The 15,088-nt window shown below is 38.6% G+C and overlaps 1 protein-coding gene across 6 annotated transcripts in view; it reads right to left on the reverse strand.

The window, feature by feature from the left end:
- LOC103472465 (CUB and sushi domain-containing protein 3-like) overlaps positions 1 to 15,088 on the reverse strand; it is a 389,352-nt gene that overhangs the window by 78,264 nt on the left and 296,000 nt on the right. For all 6 annotated transcript variants that reach the window (XM_017307525.1, XM_017307524.1, XM_017307523.1 and 3 more), the window contains 7 exons: positions 11,355 to 11,471; positions 10,809 to 11,024; positions 9,817 to 10,005; positions 6,625 to 6,725; positions 6,436 to 6,504; positions 6,108 to 6,264; positions 3,673 to 3,864 (listed from right to left, as the gene is read on the reverse strand). In XM_017307525.1, coding sequence (XP_017163014.1) covers positions 3,673 to 3,864; positions 6,108 to 6,264; positions 6,436 to 6,504; positions 6,625 to 6,725; positions 9,817 to 10,005; positions 10,809 to 11,024; positions 11,355 to 11,471 — 1,041 coding nt within the window. The remainder of the gene's footprint in view (positions 1 to 3,672; positions 3,865 to 6,107; positions 6,265 to 6,435; positions 6,505 to 6,624; positions 6,726 to 9,816; positions 10,006 to 10,808; positions 11,025 to 11,354; positions 11,472 to 15,088) is intronic.

The raw sequence follows: 15,088 nt of genomic DNA on the forward strand, positions 1-15,088 counted from the left end.
CAATATATTGAATATCTAATTCTAAAAATATCTACTCTCTTCTGGATATCTACTCTCCAAAAGAAAGGAGATATCTTAATAGTTTAACCATGACAGCAAAAAATAAAAAAAAGAGAGCCAGAAACATTTGGTTCTAGGTTGCTTTTAATGTTGTATTTTTACTTCATACTAAATAGTTAGCAGAGATGTTCACATCAATTTCCAAGTCAAGTCTCAGGTCTTTTGCCCCGAGTCTAGATTATGTGTCAAGTCTTTGAAGCCCAAGTTGTAATCAAGTATTGAATCTTCGAGGGGCAAGTTCAAGATAAGTCTCGAGTATTTTTGCCCGAAGTCCGAGCGAAATCTCAAGTCGGAGAGGAGCAGGTCCAAGCCAAGTCTCTGAGGTGCAAGCTCAAATTAAGACTCGAGTCTTTTGACACGCTGAAATTAAAATTCTCACATCCGATGCATGTGTTGAGGTAGGAAGTTTACTATTCAGAAGAGGAGTCCAGATGCCTATCGAAAGATATGAATACTTTTCTAAGTGAGAGTTAAAGAGGACATGAAAATGCAGAAGATCAGCTGACTCCTGACAAATAAAACCAGCTGGGTCGGACCAGACAGGACTCCAGCAGATAACTGGTCCGCTTATCGGTCTCTCCCCTCACACACTAGCAGACACACTAAGAAGACGGCTCTCTCAATGCATGTTGTTCTGAACATTACATAGTGACTTTGATTAAATGAAATAAAAACAGTTTGAAATTTCAACAAAGGACCTTTCCTTAAGTAAGACTTTGTGGTTTTAAATGCTACTTCAGTTCAACTTTCACAACAATCATGTAGAAAAGAAAATCAGATAAACACATAAAAATAATAGGGCAATATTTGTGCGCGGATGTATTCGGCAAGTCCTCAAAATCACACTATTGTTAGCATGCTACTATTGGTAGTATTAGTAATATTAATGTTTTGTCAGCAGTGGCCATTTTACATCAGAGGTATAATAACTAATGTATGCAGCTTTTGAACAGTACTTTTCCTGTGGCAAATAAAAAGAATTACAAGTCTATTTTGGGTTACCACTGCAACATGGCTGACTTAACGTTATAGTAAATGGAGAACTCATTTTCCTGCGCAGGTTGTATTACTGTGACACGTTAATATGATTTCATAAAGTTCTGGAGGTCTAAAATGACTGTAAAGCTTGTGAAAGAACATTATTGATTTGTTTCAGTCAATATTTATGACCGTGGTGTGATAATGATTCATCCGTTTGCATACCGGGAGAATGACTGAAACGGCAGTGAAACAGAGTTGCCTATATAGATATGTTCAATACTCCAATCGGTGTTTCCTCCCAGTGTTTTATTGTTTCTATAAAATAGCAGGTGCTTTGATACATTAGTCTGCAGCAAAAGAAAAAACAGATTATTAAAACTATATTATCTACTATATATTATTAGCATTTAACAGGGATATCAATAGATGTTGATAGGGATTATGCCAGAAGAAAAGGAAAGAAAAATGGTGCGTAGAAGCAGGTGGTTATCCATAAGGGTCAGAGTATCCAGCTGGTATAATCAGCAGAAACCGCAGCAGGAAAAAACCCCAAAAAACATCATATAGTTTAACAGAAACACCTTCAATGCAAATATGTCATGTCAGAAACCATATTAATGAATTTCTGGTGTACCCTGCTGCATGCTCATTTCAGATTAAAGGACATTCATCCATCATGAGAAGAATTATTTTTCTAATTACAAATTACTTTTGTTCACACAATATACTGCAGTTGCTTTTGACCACATCATCCCTCTCAACTAGCTGCATAAAAAGGGTTTGTTTAAGTGCATGGAATATTTCTTCAGTCTTTTACTCCATTCATCCTTTAAAGTTTTGATTTCTCAGGGTTGTGACCTCCATCTGCATTAAGATGGATGAAAACTTAATGATTGGAGAGGTCTGCATTTATATGATGGACATTTGATGGTGGAAAAACGGCAAGACTTTTAATGAAGAGACTTAAAGTTTGAACTCTTGCAGCTTTTGCAATGGTTCATTTTGTAGCAGGCGGAAAGTGTCTTGTACCTCCAGAGTCTTTATGAAGCTCTGAGGCTGGAGGGCCAGCTTTTTTTTTTTTTACTTTAATTGCAGTTTGAACAGCTTTGTGCCATCATGAAATTTCCTTGTTAATAAGTTGCCCCCCATGTTTGGGCTGCTTATCTGTTTCTACAACACAGACTTGCTTGACAAGGTACCGTATTTTCCGCACTATAAGGCGCACATAAAAACCTTCAATTTTCTCAAAAGCCGACAGTGCACCTTATAATCAGGTGCGCCTTATATATGGACCAATATTGAGCCACAACAGGTCTAGCAACTACGGTAAGCAGCCGCCGACTTCATTTTCCCCCATAGAAGAAGAAGAACGTGGTGCATGCTGGGATAGTTGTCAGAACGCTGGTTTGTTAATAAAGTTTGATAATACATTTAAAGCCAGGGAGGGCGGAGGGGCGGGGGAAGAGAGACAGAGACTGGTGGCAGCGTGTCGGTTGGTCTGTGTTACCCAGAAAGCAGTTGGGCACAATATCGTAACACCAACACCGTGAGTGAAACAACGACTGGGGCAGCCTACTATATAAAGCACTCGGGGACCATTTCTTTACAAATGTGGATGTGTAATAATAGAGTACGGAACAAATTTTCAACCCAAACTGAAGCATCTATTCTATGCGCCTTATAATGCGGTACACCATAGATATAAAAAAAGTTTATAATAGGCCATTCATTGAAGGTGCGCCTTGCAATCCAGTGCGCTTTATAGTGTGGAAAATGCGGTAATTCAGAGTACAGGACACTAATCAGTGATGATGTAATTATTAATTTTACTGAGGAATCACACCATTTACCAACATTCAACATTTTGCTTAGAATACCTGTGTGAAAATATTGGCAAATTGTGACAAGAGATGGAGAGTTAGGAAACTTGCTAAAAGTTAAAATTTACAACTCATCTTAGAACAGTTTCTTGTGATGTTCATGTCTAATGCACTGCAGGTCACAATATGATTCATTCATACTGGTGTTAACAAACATGCTGGTTAACACATGCCATAAGGACTGGTAGAAGAACAGTGGCTGCCTTACTTGCTCCAGCCAAAGTTTATTCTGGTTCCACAAAAAAAAAAAAACGCTTTGTTTTTGATGGAGATTTTGTTCATCTTCAATGACATAAAAAAAAAATCCTATGTTATGGAGGAGAACCTGAATGCTAATTTCCTAGAGCCCAAGTGGTGGGGACAATTGGAGCTCAGTGGACAGTATTGGAGTTTAGCTACCAAGGAGACAGGACTGTGTACAAACATTATTGACCAAAGGGGATATTTGAAACACCAAGTCACTCTGCTGCATCATTCTTTAAATATTCCCAAAATATATAACGCAAATAACTTGTTACTTATTGATCCTTCCCGTTGAAGACGGAGTTCTCCACATGGCTTGAAAGATTTTCAAGAAAATTTTTAATAACTTTCATGTAACGTTCCCTCCAAATATCTCAGACTGTAGGATAACTTTCCGCCACACCACAATAACAATTGGGACACCAAATCACTCGGCTTGACTGTGGGGATAGGAGGTAACTTTGTTAGTCGTTCAGTGTGTAAAAGACATAATGTAACAAGAACATACCTATGCAGGACGGCAGAGGGTTATCCCAGGCTCTCCTTTCACCCGTCATACACTTGAGTGTCGAAGCCCCGTGCAGAGTGTAACCGGGCTCACATCTGTATGTGATGCTGCTCCCAGAGAAATGGCCTTGGTCGTTGACTTTGAATCCAAACTGAGGCACACCTGGGTCCTCACAATGAGACAGCTCAAAACCTGGGAGGAAGGAAACAGATCCTGACAATGCTGACAGTTCAAAATGCTCGTAAACAGGACATGGAGGGCCGACACAAGCGAACCAGACCCGGTTCTATGCAGATCCACAGCAGGGTTCTATAAATATTCATCTCACTCAACTATTCTGTTTTCAAGCTTCCTTATATTATATTATATTCTGTTAAGCTCTCATCCCAATTTATTTGAAAAGCCTAAAAAAGATACATAGACATGAGACGTACCATTATTAGGAGTGATACTGGAGCATGTATACACCTTATCCAATTTAAGGTTGTTTTTCACAGTCTGTCTGAGCTCAGTTGCCATGGTAATATTCAGAACATGCAGTTAGTGCACAGTTTTACAGCGTGGGATTTGAATAGATTTATAAATATCCTTACAAGACCATAACAGGGATTTGATCTATGACATTACCCAGAAGACAGGGCGCGCCAGCATTTGAGCTTTCTCTTGGCAGAGTAATGCAGGTGCATGTCTAGATCCTCAAACACGGCCATTTGGAAAGCGGTCCTTTTTTTTTTTTCTTTTCCAAGTTAACAGCACAAGCACATCTGTCATCATCTTGGGAGTGAACGGCCGCCCATCTCAAATTTTATTTGTTACAATATTTGAAAGAAAACAAAAGACCATGAATTATTTATTGAAGTGCGTCTCCAGAGTTGTACTGGATTACATCTTTCATTCTCCGTTTCAGACTTACATAAAACACATTCAAGCTCAGAGTCAAAACACAAGAAGAAAATGTTGGCGCACAGCTCTTAAGATTAATATCCTTTTGTTTGATATACTAAAACAATGTTGGAAAAAGCATGAGAACAGCGAATGCGCGTTGTTTCATGCTACTCAATCAGCATAAAGACAATACGGCCTCAAATAACTACTGTGCTATGAAAACATTTTGTATGACTCAGCTTTATTATGTAGAGTTTATAGATCAAATTGTGGAAATAAGAGGGTGCTGTCAAATGCGTGCACGCTGCTGTATCCCACGGTGACATCTCGGCTCCAATGGGTTTTGTGATAAAATTAGGCTAATTTCTGATAATTATTTGGTTTTACAGAGTGTTCTTTCAATGTCTTGTTTAGCGAGCTCTGTTAGGCAAATAAATGTTTAGAATGTCATAATCTGATTTAGGGCAGCATGAAAGATCAGAAATTTAGCAATTTTCTGATACCTCATCAGAACAAAACATTAGCTCTCTGATCAAGCTGCATGTATTACTGTTTGCATTTCACAAGTTTACTCTAGGTAGATTGTCCTTTTGTTAAGAAAATACAGTGGCTTGTGAAAATAACATCCATTGAACTTTGTTCACATTTTGACACATTGCAACCACAAACTAGATTGAACTTGCGTGGTTGATGTGTGTGAGAGGCCAACAGAATTTAGTGTGGTATCATGAAGTGGAAAAAAAATTATACATGATTATGTATTTCAACACTTCGACAAATAAGATGTAACCAATGGTCTTCGAGAATCCCAGAATTAGTAAATAAAGGACTGCTGTGTGTGATGTGAAATTTAAGGCAGGTTTAAGCACAAAACAAAATCTCAAGTTTTTCATGTTTCACAACACAATTTTCTGTGGTTTTTTTTATTGTTGTTGTTTTTTGTTGTTGTTTTTTTTACCAGGAAAAAGGAAGCAAACATTTAAAGACATGACTAGACTAAGAGGCAGAATTATAGGAAATTCATGATAATTCTTTACAAAAACATGTTACAGGCTGCAAGAGATTTGTGGCAGGTAAAGGTTAACCACCTACCAGGAGAGCAATCCTGCACATATAACCGGAGCTAGAGTGAAATGGTTTATATGAGAGCATGTTCATGTGTTTGACTGGTCAACTTAGCAAAGGTGGGAAGACGTTCACAGATGCTTTTAATCTGTTCCGACTGATTTTGAGCTATTTGCAGAGTCTGTAGATTTGCAAAGATCAAAGGCATGCAGATGTAATTGCAGCAAAAAAGTGTTTCTTAAAAGTACTGACTCAGAGACGCTGAAGAAAGAAAAAAAGCACACCGTGACGCATGAAAATCCTGCATGGTTTTCCTTTCTCAACAGTAACACAATATATTGTGCTGGTTTATCACATAAAAAAACAATAACACACATTGAAGTGTGCAGGTGCAGGTTGACAAAGTATGAAAGCCTTTGCAAGGCTCTATAGAAGTATTCCAAAATATGCACTGAGGTGATAAACCTCACTTATATTGAACTTACTTGAGTAAACCAGTTTAAATCCTTCTCCAGTGTCTTCAGCATCACTGTAAAATTCCAGCCAGAGGTGGTTTGATGTGGAAATCAGAGTCAGGCCCAACATGGAAGAGCCAGTGAATGCGCCAAGAACTTGAGCAGTGTTGTCTTTGCCATCATAAATCTATACAAATAAGAGAGCAATGCTCTTGTTATGAAACATGCATTAAAAGAAAAAAAGAAAAATCTATGGCTTGATTTCATTTTTAATGATTTACTTTAGGCAATGGACACAGATACCAGATAGGTATAATGATCCAGACAGTCCTTAATGTATGTGTGTGAGTGCATTTACCTTGAGAATATCGCCCTGGGCCAGATGAAATGTTCTCGCTGAGATGTTGATGCCTTTCCCAGCTTGCACCTTGAGTCAACATGGAATACAGATGAGGTCAACCGAGAAGCAGCACAGGCAACATGCATTCAACATGCCTCAAAAATGGCTATTAAATTCTACAACACTTGATATAGATTTCAACTTTACCTGGATGCTGTAGATGCACTCGTGATTGTTATCGTAGTTCATTGGGTAGTTTGGAGACAAGAGGATGCCTTCGTTATTTATGACTGAAGAACCACACTCAGCTGAGGACAAAGAGAAAATGTAATGAGCACATGATATGAAAAATTTTATTTATATCACAGCTTTGTTGGGGAACCTAAATATGAACTTTATTTAAATATATGTAAAACAATCTGTCTGAAATGTAATAAACTGTGTGCATGACAATAATTCAGTAATCTTTTTAAACATCTGAACTTTCAAGCTCTCAATTTCTGTTGGACAGTGCAAAGTTCAGAAATTATCTTAAATACACTCCACTCTCTGCACTGTTCTCATCTGCCCTCTATTCACAAAGTCCCTGCCTCTGTCTTCTCTTTTTTAGCAGCACCCCTCCCTCCTACACCCTTTCCCTACTGTTCTGTGTCTATACTTGTGTAATAGTCCTATTACAGCTGTCATATCATCAATAAATCACCCCGCTACAGTTTCCATTTAGAAAATTACCTCTTTACCCTCTCTCTTTTTTCTTCTTAATTTCCTCGTTCTTGCGCTTTGTCCCTCACTTCCACTTTATATCACCAGTGCCCCCTTTATTTGCCCCTATTTCATTCCACCCTTCTCCTTTGCTGCTATGTTATAACTCTTGTTCAGTTTTTTTCCCCTTTGTATTTTATTCTCAATTCATTTTAAAAGAAAAAAACCTCTTTGTTACCCATCCAAATTGTTTTAGGCACTGCTGCATAAAAATATAGACCCATTTAAACTCAGATAACCTGAGTACCAGCCATGGTATGCAAAGTGCATTATTTAAGCCCCTTTTCGCACCGAATTATGATTGCATCACGACTTTAAAAACTGGAACGTTGATTGGAACAAACAAAAATTGAAACATTCAGAACATTGGTGGTCTCTTTAGACTCTCAGAAGAGGTCTTTTGGGGTACATCAAGAATTCAGAGTGCTCCCCCACTTCAACTGATGGAGTGTGAGAGTTCCAAGACTGGAGGAGCGAGCAATGGTACCTCATCTCTGACATGTCCCACGCAAACCAGGGCAGATTTTTCATCAGAGAGTTTGAGGAGTTGTTCTATGCCAGAGCTAAAACCTAATTACGCCTTTGGCTGGCAACACTAAGTAACTTAACGGACTTATTCTGCTCTTGGCAGTGCAGCTGGTGTGCAAACTGCATCACTTCACTGCTCTGACTGCAATCAACAGAATCTAACTAAGCTGCTGAGATAAACACTCTACGATATCTAAATCTGCAAATGCAGTGCTAAGATTCCTACGTGCTGGGCTTGCACTTGGACAAGGTTCTTAGCTTGTAGAGAAGCTACACCTCCAAATTGCACATGTAGGCTGACTGACCTAAGGAACGTTTAAGTTCAGGTTACAGTTCAAAGTCAAAACAAACCTCATGTTTGGTGATGAGACGGAAGCGCAAGATTAAAAAGTTTTCTAATACAGTGATATCCTAGCAACAGATCGACTCGTATGCTAACTTCAGGCCACAGAGTCTTAGATTATCAATGATGAGCTGGTGAGTGAAAAACACACATTTTGGATTTTATGTGTCTTTCTAACTTTATTCCACATATTGTTCAAACAAAGTGCTGAGTCCAGGTTAAAATTATTAGGCATGCTGATCTAAATAGAGCACTGCACCCACTACTTTATTACTGAAACTGACGGTGGACGTGCAGAAACCTCCAATAGCTCAAAGTAAATAATGTAGATAGTGAATATAAAGTAGCATCTAGTGAAAAAACTAAAAACACCCATGGAAAGTGTGTAAAATGCAACAGTAGAATAAATCTTTCACCCTAGAAATGTATTTTTTATTTTATCTATGATCTAGCAATGTTTGGAAAGTTTTGGAGATTTTAGAGACAACTGGGCAGAGATAACTGGGTGTAATATGGAAAGTAAGTCTTCCATTTAAAAAATAATAAACTATGCCTATAAATCCTGGCCTTTAAATACTTCATTCAACATAACCCATTCGGTTCTGATTGGTGCACTGAATAGTAAGGGGCTAACTAAGTGCAGGGCAAGCCAGATTTATATGAACTTGATTCAAAAGTGAAAAATTTTCAGCATAAACAAAATTTCTTTGGAATGAACTTTAAACATCTTTAAAAAGAGAACATAATATAGAACGTAACTAAGAGAATGTATGTATAGGAGTTAACGTATCAAAAAAACCAGCATATTGTAGGTGATTTAATCTTTAACATCTGCTGATATTCACCTCCAGCGCCAACATGTCACGTAGCAATGCAACACAACATACCCAACATACTAAATATAGAAAGCTGCAGCATGCTACAAAGAAAAAAACCTCACTTTGCATTATCAGTCTTGTCACACTGATGACAAAGAACCTAAGACATACACACCACCACTGCAAATACGATGCGTAGCTGGAAATAGGATTGTGGTGTGAAATGATCTAACATGTAATCTCAATTACCGCATGGTGTGCACTAAGCCCGGATCTCTGTGCCTGGATTTTTCTCCACTTTTCCATGCGAGAACAACACCTCTTGTGGGAGTGTGTGGCAGCAGGCGGTGTCAAATCCCCCTCATCGCTACATGTGCACCCAAATCAAATCCCATTTTATGCGTTCCTTATTTGCCCTGAGGTTTCAGGTTCATGGTGTTCATACTTTGGATTAGAGTCATACAATCCTTCAAGGAGCAGGGGGCAAGAATTCCCTGGTGGTCTGGGAGAAATTGTGAGGCTATTCCCTTATTTCAAAACAATAACCCCAATGGAAGCCAGCATGATCGCTGTCACATTCAGCTGATTTTTTTGTTAATTTTACAATTCTAAAACACATAGAGCTATCTCTAAGTTTAACAATATATAAAACTCTGCTGAATCGCTTTAATTCAGCTACAGTGGAGAATCTTTGCAAACAGCCTATTTAATGCCAGCCATGCCTCAATCTCAATCAGATTTTAAGTCCAGACTTTGACAAGCATACTTACAAACCTCTGTTTGTTTTTGTTTTATTATATATAGTTAGATGTAGATTTACTGATAACTGGACATTTTCTTTCAGCAGTTTGAGAACATAATTCATCAATTCATCAATTGCAGTGGTAATACAAATCCATAGGACACACCAACACATAACATCGGACACACAGTTATATAATTGCATACCAACACATCTTGGTAAAGGAGCACTCCACATTCTACGCCCTCCACCTAGACAGATCAACTCTGGTGCCCCCTCCAGGCGGTACCCTAAGTTGCAGGAGAAGGACAAAGTGTCTCCGACCCCAAAACTGTAGCCATTTCTCCGGCCGAACCTGGGCATCCCAGGGTCCTCACATGGCTCCAAAGTGTATTCTGTTGAAAATTCAAATACATGAAAACACATGAAAATCTAATAAAGCAGAACTAATAAAGCCATTCTCAAAGCTGTAACAACCAGATCATCACCAGATCTTCTGTCTCACTACTGGTGCATAACAACTGAAGTAATAGGTTGTGAAAAACAACTAATAAAAACACATATTCCAATTCTCTTATCTAAGCATATGAACAATTAGCTAACAACTTGTCGGCCTTTGCTGTGTTTTATCCATTGAGCTTTCTTAGTGTGTGTTTCGCAAAATAATGTATTTGATTTATTTGTTTTAGCAGGTTTGAATCAAATCTCTTGTGACACCTCCCATGTGTTACATTCTGACTATCAGTGCACGCCATCTGGGAGACTATAAAACATCCCACAACATGGAGTGAGATTCATGAGCTCCTGTACAGGAGAGATGGAAACGCTTAAAAGGGTAATCCGACTATGGATGTTTTTTTTTATGAGGGGAAGATGTAACGTTGAACTTCCCTGTCTCTTAACTCCTAACTGTTGACCTGAAGGAACATGTTGATAAATTGAAACTTTTAAGCAATGACATGTTTTACAGTGTGTTGCACAAGTGTGATTTTGACAGTATTTAATCTCCATTGTCTCCAAACACATTTATACTTATTCTAAGGTTTGGGTGAAATTTTGATGTAACTTTTATATTCTTATAGGATGTGATTCAGAGACAATCAATCTTGTATTAACGGAGCTCCCACTGCTGACAAGAGAAACACCCTGTTAATTTATCTGCAGTCGACTAAGACTGATCCACGAAGAAGTACAATACCTGAGAAAGTTATGTTGAATCCCTCGTACGAGATAGAAAAATCAGAGATGAATCGTAGCTGGGCTTTGAAGTTGCCATAGAGACCAGCATTGATGTTGCTAGGCAACTCATTGCCGGTCAGCCGAGCCAGAGGTTGCAGGAAGCTCCCGTTCTCGGTTACCAAGAGGTAGTCATGTTGGTCCTCAAGATGAAAGGAGTTGAACTGAAACTGGACGCCTGTTTGAAACGGAAGAACAGATGGATATGAAGGCAGAGCAGCACCATGCATGTTGAGTTCTAATCAGCAGAAGTGTGTTTTTTACTAAATAAATCAAATCCTGCAAATATTTTTCACTAAACAAAATACCGTTGAGCAACTAAGCAGTACCATCACCAGACAAGTTAATCTGGAGCGTCTCTCTCGAGTTTGCAGAAACGCACGCTTGCAATGCAGGTTTGTTGCCGAGGCACAAAAGTAACCGGATTCACTGAGCTTGCCGTGTCACACTGTACTGTTTCAGTCTGTCTCTATCTATTAGGAAGTGGGGATCTTTGCAGCTCGCTTGCCTTTCCCATGGCTGACTTCAACCGTCCAGGTACAGTTGAGAGATGAAGGGTAGCTGTCTGGAAAGCCGGGACTGAGGATGGTTCCCCAGGGGCCCCTGACATCCCCGCCGCACAGTGCTGGATAGATTGAGAGAGACAGTGTGGGAGAGAGGGGCAGAGGTGGGGAGAGATGAGCAGAGACAGGGGACGGGAGGCAGGGAGAGGGTTAGCATCAGATTGTTGATTGCTAAAACAGATAATGTTTCCCTGTGGACCTTTAATACCACCTCTATGAGGCATACGCACACAAATACTGACACATGGCTGCTTCCGGCCAGGCAGACGGAAAGAGACAGGGAGCCACAGAGGAAGACATAATCCAAGAGCTGTGAGTAAAGTTGCACACTTTAAATCGGTGTCTATTTGAACATTAGTATATAAAATATTATGACTTATTTGAAAATACAATTGTGGCATGGCCCTAGATTAAAAGAAGACGTGATCATTATGTTTCTGTATGAGGGTAAATATGATAATGAAAGATAAGTATAAAGCTCCTATTATTTTAAATTTTGAGATAAAAGTAAACTATTGCAATAAAAAAAACAATCTTGCTCCAAGCAATGGAAGTTGTGGTGATAATAGAGCCCTGTATCATGATTGCTTCCATGATACAAACATTCACATAGCCGTACCTAGTTAGTAAATACACATAATTTTTTTACCTGAATATAGGTGTTTGTGACGCCCCCAAAACTATGGCACTCAGGGTGGGAAGCCACATAAGCGAAGTCACACCTTGAGATGGGCTTCAAGGGTTTGAAATGAAACTAACCAGCTAAAACGATCAGTGTTCATTCCAATCACATATGCCAGATGTGTTGGCTCCTTAAAAATATGAATGTACATCGTTATCCATCTTTATTATGATGCTTTTTCAGTATTTTAATGAACAAAGTGATTAAATTATTTGAATTTTAAAATGCTTGTCTTTTTAAACTTGACAGGCAGTTGATGAATGATCTGTCAATCAGCGGCTATCGTGAACTAACTCCACCCAGCCTCACTAATAAGTTGGAGGCCCAATGTTTAAAATTCAACTTGCCTTAAAACCAGTTTTGAAAAAAAAAAAACTGTAGACCTTTGTGATGTTGATGATGTTGTTTTGTTTCTTCTTAATGAGGAAGTTCTCCTTTGTGAGATAATGCAACAGAAGCATCTACGCTATTGTTGTTAGTATCCTCTATTGTTGACCTTCATTGGTCCGAAACAACATCCCCAAGCTACAAACACACAGCTTGAAGCCAGATGAAGACAAACAGTGTTCTAGGGAAACTGAAAAGCAAATCTATGCAAGCTCCTAACAAGTGATGTATAAACAGTTTGTTTACAATTAAATATAGACCTTGAAGGTCCGAGCAGTGACTTAACACAATTTAAAGCTCAGTGCTTCTTTTATTGTGTCCAGCATTGATAAAATATGTATTCTTTGTTCTTCGTTGTTGCGTCTGCCTCTGTACAAAACACCTAACTCATGCTCATCAAACAAATGAGACATATGCAGTGAACTTGTTAAGGTATGCGAGGGAGTGTGTGGGGAAACACAACTGAAGTTAATATTTGAAATACAAAGCTCCATTGTTAGAAGGTGACCATCTGGACTGGAAGTGTTTGTGCTGATGTAAAGATTTTAAATCTGCTTGTATGAGTTACTTAGCTCGTTTTCAAGGTATAAGATATAAACACTTGGTCAAAATTGCTTCCCAAGGTTATTTTCACTTTTTTTTGTGTGTGTGTTAATTTTCAGGTCTTTACTTCATTGACAGAACAGATGTTAACCATTTGAAACCAAACAGCGTGGTTTCAGCACAAAACTCAAGAGCGTTTCAGCGCATGAACATTATAATACAGGGTGACAGCTGCGCTTGCACAGATATCAGGTCTGAAAACCTTGGAAAATTGCGTCTGCCTCATTCTGTGCATTTTAAGGTGTGCAAACTGTATGTCGCCAGCTACTTCCGTTCCGCTCCCTTGAGCTGGGATTTCATACTAAATGTTGGAAGGAGGAGCAAAATTGTTTTACAATAAAGCGACAAAATGCCATAGCATTACAGCTAAAGTGCATCGGGTGAAAAGCTGCTGCGAGGTCAGGTCTGAATGTTCTGCTGAAGTTTCCTTGACATTTAAGAATGTACTGGTCATGCTTTGAGAATAAAACCACCAAATTTGGCAAGGGAAACCAACATTTAAATCTGCTTATCCTTCTTTTGGTTTGCCGTGCGCTGCTGCAACAAGTGCAACAGGTCAACAAGGGAGTGAAAGTAAGCTCAAACCACTGCAGGGTGTCAGGGTGTTCACATTTAACTGCTGTGGTTTGAACAGAATCTGCAAAACCAGTGGTGAGGAGTGAGAACATTTCCAAACTAAACAAATACATAGCAAGAATGAACTTACACACATGCACACACAGAAATCTTAATATTTCTTTACTGCTAAGAAGCTTTTTACTTTAAGTACTGAGCTATGAGCAAAATCAGAAATACAGCCCTATCTTTACATTCTTCACCTTTAACTCTCATTCTTTCTCCTTCATTCTCAAATACTGAGAATAACTTGATGAGGTTAAATGAGGAGTTCCCCAAATTTGACTCATTCAAATATTTGACTGATATTATTTGGAGCTTCTACATATTTGATGTGATGCCTAACGTATCCCAGTTTAAGGAAAGTCCAACTGATAAACCATTCATGGAAAAAGTTCAGTTCCGAATTTCTCACTTCTTTCAAAGATTCTGTTCGGCTGGTGGGATCATCTCATCACTTTCCTTTTCAAATTTATTCACAGACTTTCATCAGTCGAGTAAATGTGACTCACTTTCGTCTCTGCAAATGTACATCACAAGCAACATTTGCTTTCAGCGGGACTTTTTAGGGCTCATTTGATTCTCTGTGTTGATGTTTTTCACAAATTTAGTGCATCAATAAATACAGCTTCAATTGCTCAGCGGTTATTTGTATCAACAGATTGCATACAGAGCCTTTTAACAGTGAGCATATTTCTTGAACATTTCCATACTATGTTTCATAACAAAAAAAAATTCAAGCTTTTTATTGGAATTTGATATAATATACCAGAACTAAGTAGCACTTTACGAAGTAGATGGGAAGTAGTAGATAGTTTTCAAAATATTTTAGTAATAAAATTCCCCAAAATGAGGTCCTGTAGTTGAATTCAGCCACATTTGCACTTCATTAAACAACATTTTTAGCATAGTCTTGTTTCACATGTAACACATTTACATCAATGTTAGCCTGTATATAGCTCCTACCATTTCACAGTTGAGTTATATAGGTTTGTCTGTATCTCCAAGTTTCAATATTGATTTAAAAAGCCTACTAATAGTCTTAATTTAGATGCCCTGCGAATATAATTGTAGTTATTATTGTTTTATGTGTTGCCTCTGCTGAAATTAATCCTAAATAGACGCCTACTTACTTCCCTGTGTTAAAGAAAAGTTTCCTCAAAGCATGATGCTGCCACCTTATTGTTTAGGAGTGGGTGCGGTGTCCTCAGGGTGATGTGCGGTGTTAGTTTGGCAGCGACAAATCCTGCTTATGGCAGGGAGCATGGTGCATTTCAGCTGCATTAACTTTCATTTTACCACTTTTCACAAAGAAGATGGCAAGGAAACTGCATCACCAAAAATGTATTGAAGCCAAAATGATTTGCATTTAGTTGTTTTCCACCCCCCCCC

This window comes from Poecilia reticulata, linkage group LG11 (assembly GCF_000633615.1).
Source record: "Poecilia reticulata strain Guanapo linkage group LG11, Guppy_female_1.0+MT, whole genome shotgun sequence".
Lineage (NCBI taxonomy): Eukaryota > Metazoa > Chordata > Actinopteri > Cyprinodontiformes > Poeciliidae > Poecilia > Poecilia reticulata.